The sequence below is a fragment of the Eumetopias jubatus genome, unplaced genomic scaffold (assembly GCF_037043125.1).
Source record: "Eumetopias jubatus isolate StellerSeaLion01/CBP00866 unplaced genomic scaffold, mEumJub1_p1.0 scaffold_16, whole genome shotgun sequence".
Lineage (NCBI taxonomy): Eukaryota > Metazoa > Chordata > Mammalia > Carnivora > Otariidae > Eumetopias > Eumetopias jubatus.
In genome coordinates this window covers 56,891,760-56,911,763 of record NW_028274822.1, presented here as the reverse complement: position 1 = coordinate 56,911,763, position 20,004 = coordinate 56,891,760, and the positions used below count along the sequence as shown (strand labels likewise).

Below are 20,004 nucleotides of genomic sequence, written 5' to 3'. Positions count from 1 at the left end.
GAGTGTTTTCAAATTTGAATTTGTGGCTGATATTTTCAAATTTACAGTTTTCCTATTGAAGTGTGGATTTTGGCTCTCATTCCCACATGGTAACCATTATCTAGAGCTGAACAGTGGTCAACCTTTTTATAAGGGATGTGTCCTTTTAGTTTGTCCATGGGCCTTTTCTGTCCATGTAGAATTACCATTTATTTAACAGCTTTGTACAGAGTTAGCCCTGTGACCCTTGAATTCCTCTGGTTAGTAGTCAAAGCCCCCATCATGTAAACCCATTCTACTTTTCTAAATTTCTTTCTTGTCACATCTCCACAATATTCAACCCTGAAGCTAAAAACTAAAACCATGCCAAATTATTCCCTCATTGCCAAATACAACACACACTTTCCAGTTTCCATGCTTTTATCCAAGTTCCTCACTTAAGGCCTAATCTATGTAACTTTGTAGTTTTCAGAGACAAAACACCTTCTGTGTAACATTTACTGTGTGTTAAACATCATTAAACCCAGGACCTTGGATTTAAAGGGAGAGACCTTCTATTTTTGAAAGGACTATTACACACCAGGTACTATTCTAGATGTCTTCATTCAATAACCACATCAACCCTGACAAGCAATTATTTTCTGTAATTTATAGGTGCGGCAATGAAGCTCAAAAAGGTTGATTACATGGCTAACAGATGGTTGAGCAGGAATTCAAATCTCAAGAGCCTGGTCTTTCTGCAACCCTCTCTTTTAACGATCATAAAACCCGCTAAATTGTATCTACCAATAATGAGAAGAGAGGACTGTTTACCATCAAATTCAATATTTCACCAAGCACTCCCAGGAAACAGGAAATCTGTACATTTATGATCACATTTGATTATGTATCTTTCTTTTGCTGTGTGACTTTATTGACCTTACATCTTAGTCCATTCACACTTAACTTCTTCCACCTACTTTCCATGAGAGTGATGAAGGCAGGTATATATTCCACAGGGAAAAGAGAGGTGGGTAGTTCTCTGAAAAATGCCTTCAACATTACTGCAGCTTCTCTATGGCACATTCTGTCCCATTTAAATTTATCAGCATTAAACTTGGCATCCAGTTCTTCACGGTATTGCTGAAAATCAAGAAAAAGAGTCAATATTCAAAGTGTTTTTACCACCTGATCCCCCTTTCCCTTTTAAAAACTGTCATTACATAAACTATTTTTGTAAATAGATTGAAAAGCCAGTAACTACCAACCCTAACTTTTTCAACATAATTAAAGAACTGAAATAGCTATTTCTGAATGAATTTTTCTAAAATCTTTTAAGAATAATGTTAATCTTGAAATTATCTGCTAATTCTACAGAACTATAAAATGCTTTACTCAGATCATAATTTCGTTTCTGTGGTTTTGGCAGAATACCACGTATCCCCACAGGACAAATGTACTGATTTGACAAAAGCCTCCACTTCCCTTTTTTTTTTTTTCATGATCCCTTCCTTCTGCCATCCTGTCATCTACTTCTAAATTAGACCAAGAATGTATGCCTCTCAGCTAGTTCTCATACAGAATGAAAAATATCCCAATAAAGGAACTCTGACCTCACAGCAACATGCAGACCAATGACATCTTCCTGGAGCAGTTACAGCAAAGTGTCATGCCAAGAGGTACACATGTCTTCCACATGTTTGCATGCTTGCCCAATCCTTCATAAGGTTTGGAACACTGTGTAAATACTTTAAGAAAATCACTAAGCCTCCATAAGTTTTAGTTGGGTTATACAGTTCACATTATCGATTAATCTGATTTTCGGTGCCACCATTCTCCATGTTTCTTTTTCAAACTCATTTTCTACTGTCCCCTTGAATTGCATACAGAGTTCACCTATTAATAGCAGGTAGTTGTAGTAGTTCCCCAACTGACACTAACTACTCCAAAAAGAGAACTCTGAAAACCCTCAGCATTTTTGAGGCCTTCCAGCCTTGAGTCATGCACAGCCAGTCGGTCTGCACATCTGACCTTTCCCTACCACATTGCAGCTCATTACCCTGCCCAGACTTTAATGCTCCCTGAGCCTACGACACAGGGGACACCCTGGTAGTACATGTGCCTTACAGAGACAGACAGGATTCCAAGCCACCCTCTCGCCCTTACTAATGACAGCAAAAGGAAATATTCTTCTTGTCCTTGAGAAGCTCTCAGTCTAATAGGAATAAAAGAGCAAATAAAGCAAATCCTTTGCTGATAAATACACTTTGTAAAGCACTGAAGCATACATAAAAAGTGCTTCCTAGAATAAAAGAAGGAGAGTACAGACTGGGCTCTGGTAAGAGAAGGATGCACGGGATCCATTCTTTGCCTTAGGCAGTTCTGTGAATGGTACTATCTTATGAATTCATGATGCTAACTCAGGTCACATATTGGATGCTATGCAGCCAGGAAAGAGGAGAATCCAACTCTTCTCAGGCCAAGTCTTGAATCTGTGAGGCGCTTGTCAGAGGAAGAGGAAATAGAAGGGTACTCCAGACAGCAGAAAGTGCTCCAGCAGTGGTACACATGCAAGGAGACCCACTGGATCTGGGGAACTCCCAATTAGTTCAGTGTTGCTGGGGTGCACACCAGAGCCAGCCCTCAGGGGGCTGAACTTATTCCATGGGTCACGAGGTAACATGGAACACGTCCAAGCAGGAGAACAAGGTGAGATTTATCTTTTCTGGCAGCCAGATGGGAAAGCGATTTGGAGGAGAACAGAGCTTGGGTGCTGATTGGGGAACAGACTAGAGGCAAGGAGACTAGCTACTGGGTCATGGCACCATTTCTGGAAAATGGAGGACTAATCTGGATAAGCAGCTGTAAGACAGAAAGGAGAGGAGGCACTGTCGGACTGCCTGAGAAAATTCTCACAAATCAGTGATGGATTATTTAGAAGGTGACATAACCATCCAAAATGACTCTGACTGCTAGCTGGGGTCATAGGTAGATGGAGGTGTTAACGGCAAGTACAGGGAAAGCAGCAAATGTCTTCCATCCATTGCCCAGTGCTACAAAGCAAAGGGGAAACTGTTTTCAAGGAGGCAAGAAGCACCAGCGAGGGCAGAATAATTCAAATTCATCTCCCACATCCCTCTGCTGTACGAAGCTGACTGAAACACAATGTGACCACCGTTCTAACCTGCCAGCGGTTCCCTGTTGCTTAACAGGCAGCACAGCTCCGGCACCACAAGCGGGCTCTACGACCAGATTCTTTAGGTTCTGATCCCAGCTCCACAACTGACTAGTTCTAAGGCCTAGGCCTCAAGTTCCTCACTGTGTAACAGGAATATTAAAATGACTTCAGGGGCGCATGGGTGGCTCAGTTGGTTAAGCGTCTGCCTTCGGCTCAGGTCATGATCTCATGGTCCTGGGATCGAGCCCCACATCGGGCTCCCGGCTCAGTGGGAAGCCTGCTTCCCCCTCTCCCACTCCCCCTGCTTGTGTTCCCTCTCTCGCTGTGTCTCTGTCAAATAAATAAATACAATCTAAATAAATAAATAAATAAATAAAATGACTTCGCAGAGATTCAATCAGATAATAATATGTAAAGCTCAATGGGGAGGGCCCGCCACACAGCAAGCTTTCAATAAATGCTGGCTGCTCCTAACATCCCCCTCCTCTTGGTCTGTAATAACCTTTAGTATTATTACTATGGGAAACCCATGCATATGTAGTTATTTGGTAACAGTATCTCTTCCTCTGTCTGGATGGACAGAATAAAACAAAACTGAGAGAAAGAATGTCCTCTCTTCCTTATGAACAGAAAAAACTGAGGGACATAGGAGCAGAGCTGACATTTCCACGGTAGTCCTAAACATGAAACCATAAACCAGGTGTTGAATTCAGCTTGCCAAAGACAGGAAAGGAAGCATCTGGAGGTTAAAGAAGTCATGTTTTCTGTCCACTGTTAATGAGAACACTAGGCCGGGGTCAGATACCACGTCCTTTAATCTGCTCTGAGCAAATATACAACCTGCTTCCATGTCAGAGGCAGGTTTATAAAAATGCAAATGACCCACCTTCAGCTTCAAAAACCAGTTCAGGAAGGGAAACCAGCAGACCAGGTAACATAATTACGATACATTTAGAGCAGCCTCAGAATAATTGAAATGAGTCAAGAAAAAAAGAAAACCTCGCATGTCAAACAGCTTGCCTTCTTCCATAAAATGTATTCCCCAGTGTTTGGCTCAAATTTCTATCATTTTTGGAAAAGAAAATCATTGAAAACACCAAAGCATTAAATTGGTTCCAAATGATCTGAGGCCTCGAATACAGGAATGGGCTCCACTGCTGTGTTCCCTGTGCGGCCAAAGCTAGCAGCTTCCCCCCAGGGCTGTGCCCCTGTTAGTTTCACCAGGCCTTGAAAGCACAAGATTGTTCATAATGACACATTAGTGTTAGCATCATCCACTTGGCACAATTAGAGGATAATTACAATGGAGTTTTTTTTTTAACAATCTTTCCCTAAGCACATTCCTAGAAAAACTAGTCTAACAGAAGAATTTATACAAGTAGTTTAAAGTTTGAACAAAGAAGAGAAATAAAGACCCCTTTAATAGATCAAGTTACAATGTCTTTCTAACTATGATATTCCCCCATTTCTGTTTGCTGGCCCAGATTTCTCTCACTTGGTTTTCCTGGAGCTCAAACCATGAAAACATCTGGATTACATTTTCAGACTAATAAGAGATGGAACAAATAGGCTGAAACTACATAAAACCGATTAGGGGAGAAAAGGGACTTTTCCCTAAATATGGTTCAGGAATGCATGTGCCTATAAGAACACTCTGAAGGAATTATTAGCCTTTGGTAAGCATTTTTCAAAGATTAGCTAAAGAAAAGTAACTTCTGCTATGGTGTTAAACTTCGTGCACACAACAAAGGTTGTGTAATGTCTCCTTTTGATTATTTTGAAAAATAGAGTCTTAAATCATCTCTATTATGTTTTACATACATACATACATACATACACAGACACACAGACACACACACACACACACACACAGGAGCCAGGAAGAATCTGTGTAAATACTATTTCCCAATCATAGAGGGAGATTTAGAGGAATGAAGTCTAATTGTGTCTAGGAAATTTGTTTCTCTGACTTCATTTTGGTTCTCTGACTCAATAAATATGACAACTTTCATCCTCTGATTCAGGGTACATATAACAACCATACGTATGAGAATCTAAGGCAAAAAGCAGACTCAACTTAGAAAGAATAAACCTTTAGGAGCCATTAGGAATTTTCTTGCCTTTCAAATGACCTTCTGCCAGCATCTAGCAATCTCCATTCCCAGGGAAATGACAACTCTCCAAATGCCCCAACCCCTTTTGCCACTGGTAAAGTGGTGCACTGCTCAGACCTCCCTTACAAAATGAATTATCTGCATAAAATAATGCAGGTGACTCCTGACAGCTGACTCCGCCAGCAGTTAGCACCTGCTCATCTGCCTCATCCCCTTCCTCACAGGAAGCCAGAAGCCAGAGCAGTGACTGGGGTGTGGAAGCTGGTGCCGGGCCCCTCTGCCTGGTGAGGGGCTACTCCGAAAGGCAGGGAAGCATGAGCCCTGCTTCTGGTCTGAGGCACAGACTTCCTCCCCTGCACCCTTCAGAAGCACTATGCCTCTTCTACTCCTGACTCCATTTCAGAATCTGCCTTCTGGAGCTTCCAACAGACACAGCCTATTTATTCTCAGTTTCTACTTAACAAAAATATTGCATCACACTTCTAAATAAAAACTGAGATTTCTGATACAAATAGAATTTCCCAAAACATGTACCAAAATGAATTAATGAAGAGATGCTCTTCCACCTCTACACATTGCTACCGAGTTAATTTTTCCCTCATCTTGAGACTTTTTTCTCAAGGACCGATTATTTAAAACTGCTCAGGTTCTCATGTCTACCAGACAGGGAGTGATTCCAGGGCAGAGTACAACTCCTCACTGTGAGGCCCCCAGCAGACAAAGTGGGATATCTTACTGGAAATTTATGAGAAAAGTTTTTCTTTTTAGTGGTTCTTTCCTTTATGAAAGGAGTGGAGTTTGCCACTTTCTTACTAGAAGTAAGAAAGCAAAGCAAAAGGAATCACATTACTCAGGTGGTTTTATATATAGAAATTAAAATTACCTTCAATAAAACTAGGTTTTAGAACTGCTGACTGATTATTCCAGTGGTGACAGCCATTCCTACATATTCTTTTTTTTAAATTATGTTATGTTAATCACCATACATTACATCATTAGTTTTTGATGTAGTGTTCCATGATTCACTGTTTGTGTATAACACCCAGTGCTCCATTCCTACATATTCTTATAAGAACTTTCATTAAAAAGACAGCCAAAGAATATTTCTAAGCTTAAAGCAACTGATAATGGGGGGCACCTGGGTGGTTCAGTCAGTTAAGTGTCTGACTCTTGATTTAAGCTCAGGTCATGATCTCAGGGTCGTAAGATCAAGCCCCACATCCAGCTCTGTGCTGGGCATGGAGCCTGCTTAAGATTCTCTCCCTCCCTCTCCTTCTGTCCTTCTCCCCCCCTAAAAAAAAAGTACATAAAAAAATAAACAAAGTAACTGATAATGGAAATAAGGGCTCATGTAATATTGGCTTGGTGAATTCCATGACCGAGAAGAACAAAGCAAACTAAAATGTTTAACCCAGAAAACAGTGATGGGACATTTCAACTTTTCCAAACTAAAGGTAAGCAACCGTTTTTCATGGCAAATTGGTATGTTGTTTTGCTGTTGCTGGTTTTTTACTGTTGTTGTTCTAAAAAATAAAAGGATACACAACTCAGGATCATGGAACAACATTTAATCATAGGTATCCAGGAACACTAGATAGGGTCAAGTGGTCCTATCAACAGCAACAACAACAAAGGACTTGATACCTGGGGCCTTGTGAACTGGGTCTCGCTAGCTTAGGTCTCCCACTAAAAAGAGAGAAAATGTTCAGTACCTTGACTTTGGCAGTGCATCCTGAAAGTCGAAAAATTCCTTCAGATTCCAGGCCCGATTCCTCAACTTTCTCAAAAAACTAAAAAGCAATGATACATCATAAAAATGAATACCTCCATGCAATTATAAACATCTGAAATAACAATGATGGTGACAACAATAAATAAATTACCATGCATATATAAGTCCTGTGCCTGGTATTTGAATGCTTTGTGAAATGTTCACAACTGCCTCTAAGGTCAACAGTAGTTACCAATTTGCAAATGCAATGGAGACTGAGAATTGGCCTATCACTTTCCCAGGATCGCCCTCAAAAATGGCACTGTCTCTCAAGCTCCTGCTCTTGACCACTAGAATACACCGCCACTTGGCCAATTTAAGATCTGATTACTGTATATCTCTTTCTGCAGATGGACCAATAGGAAAAGATTTCAAATTTACTATTATTGGGTGCAACCACTTTAGCTGAGAGACAATAGGAATTCTAGAAGTATGACCAAGAAGGCAGAAACCGTAAAGGCTTATACCTCTCCTGAGTTCCCATGGTGATGATGATGATGACGTTGTTAACGTAGTAATAACATAACCTAACATTTACTGTGCACTTACTGTGTCAAATGCCTCTTTCTCAGCACTTTGCCATCTATTAACTCATTTAATCCTCACACTAATCCTACCAAGCAGGTGCTAATCGCATCCCCATCCAACTGCCGAGAAGACTGAGGCACAGAGAGGGTAAGTGACTTGCCCGTGTTTACACCGGAAGAGGAGGATCCAGAGTCTCTGCTATTTTCCTTTCAAGAAATGGTGGTGCCTGAAATTAGGGAGTTCTTACAGGTAGGGAGAGAAATGGATATTTAGGCCAAGGAAATATATCCATTAAAAAAGACTCTCCCATAGGAGTGGAAGAATAATACCTTAAGCTGTCTTCAAAGAGGAATACTTGATATCAGGAATAATAATAGCTAACATGTATTGAGTTGCTGATATACATCCAGATTTAGCTGAACTAGCATTTACTGTGCACCTTCCATTTGCTAAGTTCCATGCTACATTTTTGTAGCTACATAATAATATAAATTCATGTGTTCAATCTCCTCGGAATTAGATTTTTATGCACTGTCTTCAAACTCTGTCCTTTACACAGAGAACAGAGGTCATCATTCTAGTTCTAATTCAAAGAAGGAAAGAAAATCTTCGTGTCACCATGGATTTTGGCCGTGGACATACGCTGCGCTCCCTTTCACCCTTCCTCCTGGCTGGCTCTACGTTCAAGGGTAAGGTATCTCACCCTCCTCTGCCTCAGTGGCCTCATTAGTAAGAAGGGAGATGATAACACAACCTCCTCAGGCTGCTGAGTGCTGACTACCCATGCTTGCATATGGATGGCACCTGCTCAGGGGACACACCCTCAGATGCCCCTGTGCATGCTGGCACATCTCGAGCACCCTCCGGCTCTCTCATCGCCGGCCTCTGCCTCTATGAGCAGCAGTCACCTGACTTGAGAAGTCGCTTAGTCTGAGGCACTGGCAGCAAAGTTTAAGAGCACACAGCAAAGAGCCATGGCATTGTTACTGTGAATATGGTAAGTTTATGTTTTCTCAGTCAATATTTTTCTACATTACTTAAAAACTCAATTTAAAATGCAGTAAGATTTTGCTTAGGGCTTGGGATTTTAAATGTGCCACTGGATGTCACTGTTGAATAAATGCATACTTAAGTAAACCAGTGTAAATTGTTGGCTATAAAAAACATGACTTAAAATCAAATCAGCTATTGAGCAATGATGGTCACTGAGATACTGGCAGATGATAGTTATGGTAATATTTTTCAAAACGCCCTTCCCCTTTATCTAAATATATCCTATCTTCATAGTCATACCTGAAAAACCACCAGAAAAGTACATTTTAGGCTTTCTTAAGCTTTGTTTGGCAAATTCATTTAAATCATCACACATACATATTTTAAAAACACCCAACCTGTGATATAGCTCAGCAAATACTTAAATAATCAGTAAATGTACAGGTGATAATTAATGGTCATCTTGTATTCTGCAGAGAATATTCAAATACACACACAAACATATAACACACACAAGTAACCTTTAGAAAATAATGGAAAAAAATATAACAGAAGGAAGCCATGTGACAGAGCATCTGTGTCCATCACCTGATGCTTTATGGTCAGACAGTGCAACAAGCTCTAAAAGTCTGCAGCAAGGCAAACTGGTTACAAGTGCTGTGGGATGCATGAAGAAATGTGAAAATCACCAAAGGCCTGAGTCCTAGGAGGGCTTTAGTGTCTTTAAATAGACAAGAAAATTCATTAGCGGGTTTGCAACGCCAAACTGCAAGCAGGAGGCTCTATTATTTCCCCAGTCATTTACATTCCACTCACTTTTTGTAACACCAGGGGGACCTTCACTCCAGGGTCTTTCTTTCGGTCACTGTCCAATAGGACTGTAAGTGGAACGCCAAAAATACCATTGTCTTCATTGTAAAATGGGCAAGAAAGAAAGAAAGAAGAATCAGGAAAGCATTATCTTATTCCAGTGCGTCAAAGTGTTAAAATCAGAAGAAACTGGTCTTAACTACCTCGTCCTTTTACTTTCTCAGTTTTGTTTCTTTTCAACTGGATTCCAAAGGCATCAAAAAAGGCAGTCAGTTCAATGAGAGAGAGATGGCGGATTTTCTTCATGTCTTCAGCAGACAGATCTCCTGCTTCGGTTAGGCCAAATCTGGTTTTCTGGACAATAAATTTCTAAAATACATATTGAAGATATTTATTTCTTATGGCAAAGGAAAATTATTACCCCTCATTCAAATGCCACCTGGACATTCTCAATCTGTATAGCAAAACATGCCGCTTGTAAAAAAATCTCTGAGAAGCAAGCTGTGTCATAGAAAGATTATGAATAATTTTTAGAACATTTACAGAACACTCTTGTGCTAAAGTGTACTATAACATTGTCATCACAACCATGAAAACATCTTTCTCCTAAGAAACATCCTGTGTTGTCCACTGATGTCCCAGGCACCACATGGAATATACCTACCAGGGGTACATGTGACATGTGCACACAAAGCCCAATACCTAAGTGCTCCCAGAAGAGCTTCTGACGTATCTTTTTGGGTTGGGGGACCATCAGTCTTTTAATCAGTATGAGACTAACTAATCTCCCCATTGAATGTGATGCACAAGCCTGCTGAGACAGTAGTTATTCTACCTTACACCTCAAATTCAGATATTAAAAGTCCAAATATTTCTTAAAAAGAAAAATACATAGAAAGTACCAAATAATCCCATTATCATTTTGAGACAATGAATTTGCTATATTCCCCATTTCCACAATAGGAAACAAAATACAGTAAAATGACAACCAAAAAAATTCTTCAACAATTTAGAAATACTGTGATGACTATAGTAAGACCTTTTAAGAAAGATCTTATATAATACCCACAAGTTTGCTTTGCTCTCAAAAAACCTGGTATGGAAAAAAATTTGCTAAAGTAGAAAAATCCCAGTTATTTCAATTACAAATATATTCTCTATAGGGGCTCCCTCAGTTAGAGCTTTCTTGAGGTTTTTAAACCATCCATTTATTCATTCATTTGTTCATTTAGTCAACAATTGCTCCTTAGAACCTCAAGTATTCTAAAAAGTAAAACAACAAAATGTAGAATGTGGTTTGGGGCACACCTTGTCCTATTAAAAACTTAGTTGTTTTACCTTCTTTCTGAGACCAAGGCCCCGCATGACAAGAACTGCAATCATTCATTAGGTAATTACCACTTGCTAAATCCCATGCAAAGTTCTTCATGGAAGACTGACCTGCACCCCAGGTGACCCAAATCTCAGGAGGGCACAGCCTGGATGATGGAACTGGGGGCCAGCATCCTCTCTTGGATGACTCTCTCTAAAGATTGGGAGGGATGTCTCTGAAACCAGAGTCCCACTGGATTCCCTATTTTGCCCTAGAACACCCCTGTGCCCTCCAACATAGAGGCTGCTTAGGGACCAGAAGAAGTTTTAGAGTTTGACATATGTAGGTTTAAATCCTGTTTCAGCCTCCTACTCACTGTGGGGCTTTGGATATATAACTTCGCTTCTTTGGGCTTCAGTGTTTTAGCTGTAAAATGGGAGTGGTATGGGGTGATTCCAACGCGGATACCTAGTGCAGCACCAGGGTGGTGGAAGACACTCAGTGAGTCTTACAGGTCATGTTTTGGTCATACCCTGCCCTCTTGCTCCCCCCATCCTGGTCATACCCTGCCCTCTTGCTCCCCCCATCCTGGTCATACCCTGCCCTCTTGCTCCCCCCATCCTGGGGTTGTTGTCTGGGAATGGTCCAGTCTGCCTAGGCAAAGACTCTGCCAGTTTTTATATGATCATTCCTTTAGCCCTGAAACTGCCTGAGCCCTGCTGCTCATCGTGCCTCCAGCTCTGATCAGCACAGAATATTTATCGCTCTACATCATGAACTCTTCACAAATGCATTTACTGAGTAGCCAATAGATCAATGTAACATAGTTCTTGTAGTAGGCTTTCAGGATATAATATCCTGGATACAGACATAGATTTAGATATATAGATATAAGTATATATATATATACTCTGAGGCTTTCAGGATTATGAAGTAGATAGCTCTACTTGCCTATTCTGTAATAATGTTATAAATTCTTGAGTCTATTTTTGATGAATTTTTAGTGCCTTTTCTGCAAGTCCTCACTTCTTGTTGTAATGACTGTGACTTTTTGTAGTAACCCCCTCTGATATGTGGCTTCTAGAGGCACAACTAGGTATATAGTTAGAATCTGCATTAACCTATAATTAAGGATATAAACTGCATGAAATCACACACATCAGGAAATCCTATTTCCTCTGTAAAACAGTATTCAAGCATACACCCTCACAACTCTTCCTCAGTTGTGGCTGTACCAGTGCTGCCAGGTACAGCCAAGCAGGCTGTGCACTGCACAACAGATGGTGCCCTGGTATTACGCAACACTGATGCCTGCCCTCTCCCTCCACACACACACATTTAAAAAAGAAAAAAAATCCTAGTTTGTCCCATGGAAAAATCACAGGAAGTTATTGGAATAATCATGAAAGGTTTTACATACAGTTAAAGCATAGTCCTCTTTCTTAAAATTTGACTTCTTAAATTTACTTCTTTTTGGAGCCTCTGTAACCATTTCTGAATAAGATACTTCAAAGGACAGCTCTTCAGTTTCTGGTGGAATATTTTTTTTCACATAATCATCATCTAAAAAAAAGGATGTATAATTTTTATATGCCATTTAATCAATCAATATCATGTACTGTAAAATAAGCACAAAGTATTTCTAAGTTAACCTATAAGCACATCAGAATGCTTACATCCAAGGAACAGAATCAGACTCACCTAGAGGATTTCAGTTAAACAATAATGTGGGGTCATCGGACTTCCATATGAATGAATTTCTATAATTATTTTTTTAAGATTTTATTTATTTATTTGAGAGAGAGAGAATGAGAGATAGAGAGCACGAGAGGGAAGAGGGTCAGAGGGAGAAGCACACTCCCTGCTGAGCAGGGAGCCCGATGTGGGACTCAATCCCGGGACTCCAGGACCATGACCTGAGCTGAAGGCAGTCGCTTAACCAACTGAGCCACCCAGGCGCCCTGAATTTCTGTAATTATTATCCAAACAAACTTTCTATTTCATCTGATGTTTTTAATCTTAGATTTTTATATCTCATAAAAGGCACTGAGGATTACTACAGGAAAGCCCACAAATGAGGTCTTTCTTCTATATGATATAACAGTTAAGTCCATCTAAACCCAACGTTGCTGCTCCTGGAGAAGCAGAAGCTTAAGGCAGAAGGAGAACAGGCGAAGACCCCACAAGAATTCCTGCCTAAATTCACTTCTCTTGTTGTTTCTCCCAAACTATGGGATGTTTGTCACTTTGGATGTGTTCAAATTCAATTTGGACTACACTGCTAGGTTAGCTCATGTAAATTGATCCAAATTCTTGTGATTTGATTTGGTTACCTGACCTCATATGCTGTTTACTAAGAAACAGCCAAATGGGTGACAAGAAATGTCCCACATTCTCCGCGAGGTAGGTTGAAATTAAGACAACAGATTCCTTGACCAAAAACAAGTGAATCCAGAAATCATTTGAGTAATCCTAAACTCTGATTTCTGACTAAGATTTGGCTTGCTGGAAAAACTGTTCATATGCAGTGAAAAAACAATTTGATTATAAAAAAGAGAACTCATCTCTTTTACCCTCCTCTATAGACAGTGACTACAGGACAACCAAATAGGACAAAAAGAACAACGACAACAACAACAACAAGAAACAGAAGACCTAATTAATCTTACATTAAAAGTTAAAATGGGAGAAATTTGCAAATCAACAGATTTTAAAATTTTAAACAGAAATACTAAACAAAAATACAATACTCAAGTGGAAGAGGCCCAGTTAAAAGCCAACCCTGTAGCCTTGTATGTTAGAGCTGCTCTGGTGCTGTATACACTGGAGCATAAGGAGAGATTTTTGGAAGCGTCCTACTTCCCAGCCCATTCGCCACTATTAAGCAGATCCAGATTACTTGTGAAAGAGACCTCAAATCAAAGATACTACCCAAGTGAGTAGTTTCTAAATGATGTGATGGTAGTGAAGGAGAAAAAGATTCTGCTTCCAATTTGGCTCAATTAATTTTATCTGGTGTGACAGAATGGGGTGTTTGGAGCTGGCAGGGAGTGAGTGCTGGAGTGATAGAATCAAAATGGGGAAAACAAAAACAAAAACCCACACATTTTGCCTTGACAAAGTCACTGCTAACTGTACTGAGTGCCAGAACAAAAGCAAGAAGACACAGCTTAAGTTCAGTGTAGAAGGATGTGTCACTCACCACTCATTGCACTCTGAACTGACTGTCCAGGGTCTGGAGATCCGTTGGAATGAACTGGTAGAGCTGGAATAGTCTCAAGTATAGACTGTGAAACAAGGAAAGATGAATACAAGACATTTTACCATAAAAATACAGGCTACCCCACATCTGATTTATGTTCTGCAGTTTACAGAAGTTCTTTCCACACAAAGCAATTCTTGATTTCATACAGGGCTTGCACCTGATTTCCTGTTTCTATGTTCAGTCCAGACCTGTACAGCTCACAAGGGTTTCTCAACAGAGAACTGTGTCAAGGTCAAAATAACTGTGTCTAGGTCAAAATAACTGTGTCTTCTTAGCTCTTGAGAACTTGTTGCTCATACTCTTCCTAAGATGTAAAAATGACAATGCGTGATGTCACATAGTTTGATAAATACAGTATTTGTTATTCTTGATGTGGTAGTCACACGTATTGGTCTTAAATTTCAGGTGATGACATAGCTAGATGGCTAATGGAAAGGACCCTGAGGCCAGACTGCTGGGATTCTAATATAGGCTCTCCCACTTACTGTGTGACTTTGAGCAAGTCACCTGAGTTCTCTATCACTTAATCTCCTAATCTGTAAAATGATGATAATAAAACATATTCAAAGAGGTACTATGAATTTTAAATGACTTGTTCTGTAATCACATCAAACAATATTGGATACACACTGAGCACAATATGAGGGTTGGCTACTGTTAGTAATTAACATATTAATTCCTCCATGACAAAATACAGAGTGATAATAACTACCAAAAACTTAAGTATGTTTTCTAGTTCAGTTTCTAATTTGCTACTTTCTTTACCAAGATCCCGCCAAAGCATTGTCTTCCCCTGCAATATTATCAGAAGTTGAGTATCTTTTCTTTTTTAAAAAAGATTTTATTTATTTGAGAGAGGCAGAGAGCATGGGGGGCGGTGGTTAGCAGGAGAAGGAGAAGCAGACTCCCTGCTGAGCAGGAAGCCTGATGCAGGGCCAAAGGCAGATGCTTGACCGACTGAGCCACCCAGGTGCCCCAGAAGTTGAGTATCTTTGTAAGGCCCCATGAAGCAAGTCAACTGCTCAAGTCTGGATGGGTATTAGTAAAAAAAAAAAAAAAATTTATACACCAATCCTACCATTTCTGCCAATATAAATTTTAATGTGGTAGTTATTATCTATGAATGTGTGTGATGATGAAAATCTGGTATTCAATCAGCAATCTTTTATGTACTATTCAATATAAAGTCTGTTCATTTTTTTCCCCAGAGCCTGATGTTGTTTCTTTTATTCTCATATTTATTTAGCAATAACTGAACACATGTTTCATGAAAGACTCTTTACAAATTACAAAAGGGAGTCTCGAATTCTGAGCCTTGTGTTCTCTTTTTCCTATTTTATTTCAAAGGAGAAGACACACTTGTAATTGTGTAAAAATCATGTAAATACATGGGCAGTTATTAAAACATAGATTCCCAATTACTATAATTGGTAGAAGAATGAAAAGACATAAAAAGGTCTAGAGCCATACAAGTCATTGTCCATCAGATTTTTGGTAGCTCTAAAAATGAAACTACAGAATAAAGATTACTGGTACACTAAAATCCTTAAAATGATATGGACCACTTTTCAGTGGTCTTCTGAAGTTTTCCAAAAAGAAATGCTTTCTCAAACTTTGAAATAACTCACCTATGGGAGACAACACTCTTGAAAACTGAGAGACATTTATTTAAAGGCTGCAACTGATGGTTTGGGATGCTTAAGCCTACGAATGTCAGTTTCTTGATCTGTGAAGTGGAGAAGTGTCCAATTTGCTGAGTTGATTTACTGGCCTCTAGCCAGCCCTACTAGACTGATGGAGTGCCTGCCCTTTGTAATGTAAATTATTCTGCGGCTATCTTGGGGGAGGCAGAAATTTAAATTGTGATTCCTGCTCTTGAGCTATTATTTATAATGAGGAGTTACAGAGTAACATTTATGGAACATTATTAAAAAGCAATCAACCCACTGTTAAGAGCTAATTTCTACAACACAACTATGTGTTTATTGGACGATAATGGAGAAGAAAGAGGTGCAACCTGGAAGGGTTTCACCCAGAGGTGGGTGAACTTGAGCTGCAGCTCAAAGCATGATGGAGAGGACTTACAAACACAGAGGCAGCTGACAAAAACATTCGAGCCCAAAATGGAGGTATAAATTTCAGGTATGGAAATATCTGAAACATTTCTGCTACAAGGAATTGTGGAGACACCGGCATGCCAAGAGTTGAGGCAAGGTATTAGAAAAATATGAAAAATAAATTGGTCAGGATGGTCAGCTCAAATCACGGAAGGCTCGGAAAGCCAGGTAGAGAAGAAGAGACACTCATAAGGGTTAAAACAAAAGAGAACAAAACAAACAAAGGAACATTCATGTGTTAAAGTAGGGGAACGATGTGGTAAAAATGAAAAAATGAAAAAGGAGAATACTGCCATTAAATGGACTTTGAGTTCTTAAGTAGGTTGAGTGAAAAGGCTAGGTGCTTGGTATTTATAGTTTTAAAACATCCACTTACCCATTCAACATATTAACACTAGCATCATTTTAAAATTTTTACTAGTTATTTTAATATATTTGAAATATTAATGCCACTCCCATTTAAAACACACTTCCTTTGCAACAGATCCTACCATTTCCCTATGTGCCCATCCACAACAGGCTGGGGCTTCAATTGGTGGGAAAGTCAAGGTTTTCCAGCCAGTGATGCTTGCTCTGCCACCCAAATCACACAGCACTGGGATTGGAGAGTAGAATATATGGGGGATGATTATTTTGAATTCCAATCTATAGAAGGTTGGCACTACCTGCCTGAGTTCTCTCAAAAGTAGACTTTGTATGATATTTTCTTCACATGAAAGAAACACCATGCCTAACATTTTTCATGTTCATTACTTATAGGAAAAGTTCACTAACTCAAAAGATGTTTCTGACCTTCCTGGCTAGCTACTTCTTTTTTTCTCAAGGTTTGAGTCAGTGTGTTATAACTCTGTGTATAAAAGCTGCCTTGAGTTAATACAGATAATAAGGTTCCTTTTCTATACCTGAGATCAGAACTGATAAATCTACATCTTGCCAAATTCCCCAGAGATAAATGTTTATTTTTAAATTGAAGTATAATTAACATACAGTGTCATATTAGTTTCAGGTGTCCGATATAATGATTCAACGTATCTATCCATTTTTCAGTCTTTATCGAGATAAGTGTACTCCTCATCCCCTTTATCTATTTCACTCATCCTTCCACCCACCTCCCCTCTGCAATGCCACTTTGTTCTCTGTACTTAAAAGTCTGTTTTTTGTCTCTTTTTATTTTGTTCATTTGTTTGGTTTCTAAAATTCCACATATGAGTGAAATCATATGGTATTTGTCTTTGTCTGTCTGACTTACTTCACTTAGCATTACACCCTGTAGGCCCACCCATGCTGTTGCAAATGGCAAGATGTTATTCTTTTTTATGGCTGAGTAACATTCCATTGTATACATGTACACCACAATCTTTATCCATTCATCTATTAATGGACACTTGGGTTGCCTCCATATCTTTGCTATTACAAATAATTCTGCAAACACAGGGGTGCATATAACTTTCTGAATTAGTATTTTTTTTCCTTTGGGTAGATACCCAATACTCCAGAGATAAACTTAAATAAGTAACATTCACTGGCAAATATGCAATCAACTTTGAAATAAAACATAGTAACAATTACAAAATCTATCCAAATTGAATTTAAAGTCATTCCAATAATATCCTGGATTAAAAATTAAATCACATGTGAAATTATAAGCTAAATGTTAGACAATAAGAGCATTAAATTCCAAAAATCCATGATAAAAGCTAAACTATTATTCAGAGATTAACTCTTAGCCTTAAATGCAAATAAGAAAGATTAAAAATAAATATGTTTATAATCCAAGAGACTTAAAAACATTATACAAGTAGAACCAAGAAGGAATGAAAAATTAATAAGGATTAAATAAATTAATACAATAGAAAAAGTAGGCTTCATTAATTAAAGGAAGTGACTTCCTAAAAAATATTGCTGATACAGGCAACTATTTACAGTTCTAAATGGGATAAAAGACATAAATATTAGGAAAATAAAAGGAGAAATAGCTACCTAACAGAAAACTTTAAAATTATACACCTAAATAAGTGTGTGTATATTTGAATATATGAGTGTATACACAAACAACATATATTGAAAATGTTAAATAAACTGAATGTTTTGGGGCAACTGGGTGGCTCAGATGGTTGGGCGTCTGCCTTTGGCTCGGGTCATGATCCCTGGGATCCAGCCCCACGTCTGGCCTGCTTCTCCCTCTCCCTCTGCCTCTACCCTGCTCATGCTCTCTCTCTCTCTGTCTCAAATGAATTAAAAAAAAAAAAAATCTTAAAAAAATAAACTGAATGTTTTGCAACAACAAATATACATTACTAAAACTCATACCATTTGGGATATAAAGGAATATAACTCTAAAACCATATCCATTGAAAAAGTAATCAAAACACTATGTCTACACTGATGCCAGGTCTTAGTGGTTTCATAAACAAATTACAATACAAACTTAAATATAATGGATTTTATAGATTATATATTTACACCAAATTTTAGTATATGGTTCTAAAACATGGAAAAAAGGTTCAAAGTTCTTAACATATTTGTACCAAGATTAGTATAACTCTGTAACAACAAAAAGAAATTATATATATGCTAACCCCACTATTAGAATCCTATTAATAGAACAGTTGTTAAAAATGCTAAAATAGTACAAACTGATATTCCATAATGTAATAAAAGAATAATATAATACAAGTAGGTTTTATTTAGCAACAAAATTATAGTTCAATATTAGAAAGACCTATCAACAGAATTTCCTAAGGTAATTGCTTAACAAAGATAAATATATTCATTTTAATAGATGATGAACAATTACTTTATATAATTCAACCTCCATTCCTGATAAAAATAATTACAAGGCTCAGAAACCTAGAACTAGTATTCTACTTAATAATGAAACTTGGAAGACTTCATGAGCAAATCAAGAACTTATCAAAAGATCCCCATAATTATTATTCAATGTAACAAGTGATTATGGCCAGTCCAATAAGACAGGGAGAAGAAATAAAATGACAATTTTAAAGAATGAGTAATGAAAACTTTCACTATTTCAGGTGATTATCTGTACAAATTATAAAGTCAAATGAAAAGTTCTTAGCAGTAATAATTTTCAGAAAGAAAGCTATAATAGTTTTTGTGAGAAACCAAATAATTTACTTTCCTTACATCTCTGCAAAAACAAACCAGAAGATGAAAAAACCTACCATTTTAAAATGTCAATGAAAACTATTAAGTTCCTAAGTAATTAATCAATGAAAAACATATATGGAAAAAAATGTAAGAAAGATTATGAACTTTTACGGGAAGGACAGAAGACATAAATAAATGGAAAAACACAATTATTATTTCTCAGTGGCATGAGTCAATATTTTAAGATGTGAATTCTCTCCCCAACATTAATCTTTAAATTCAGTGAAGTTCTTAGTGAAGTCCTACCAAGATTTACTTAATGGGTGGTTATAGCATTATCCTAAGTTCATCTGGAAGTAAAAATTCCTGAGAAGAGGAAAGAAAATTTTGATCCAGAACAATGAGGGTGAACACATCCCAACAGATTTCAAAAACAAACCGCAGAGTCATAGTAATTATGATAGACCCCATATACAGGTTAATTTATCATAAAATTGACATTTCAAATGTATAGAAAAGATGAAAGATTGAACAAAAAAAGAAACAGTATTTGTCAAGCCACAGTTACCCTTTTAATAAAGTTAGGTTGCCAACTTTAAAACATTCCACAACACCCAACTCCAAAGGGAAAGTGGCTAGGACCCTCTGAAGTCTTGAAGATGACAATAAAATGTCCCTGGGAATTTATACTGCCAGGTGAGATTTACTTTACAAGAGTCATGGCCAGAGCCTTGAAGCCCTTGCTAACACTTCATTGAATTACTAGAAATGCTATCATCTAGAAGAAACTTAGAAACCAAACTGGGGTGCCAATGGCTCCTTATAACCAAGAAGCAGGGAAGTCAAA

At 38.3% G+C, this 20,004-nt stretch overlaps 1 protein-coding gene across 1 annotated transcript in view; it reads right to left on the bottom strand.

Annotated features, from left to right (window-relative positions):
- The window catches only part of ARHGAP28 (Rho GTPase activating protein 28), a 209,498-nt gene that overhangs the window by 41,632 nt on the left and 147,862 nt on the right, over positions 1–20,004 (bottom strand). Inside the window, exons 6-11 of the mRNA XM_028123945.2 lie at positions 13,867–13,951; positions 12,085–12,227; positions 9,556–9,721; positions 9,359–9,450; positions 6,963–7,040; positions 939–1,101 (exon numbers count right to left, since the gene is read on the bottom strand). Of these exons, the coding sequence (XP_027979746.2) occupies positions 939–1,101; positions 6,963–7,040; positions 9,359–9,450; positions 9,556–9,721; positions 12,085–12,227; positions 13,867–13,951 (727 nt within the window). The remainder of the gene's footprint in view (positions 1–938; positions 1,102–6,962; positions 7,041–9,358; positions 9,451–9,555; positions 9,722–12,084; positions 12,228–13,866; positions 13,952–20,004) is intronic.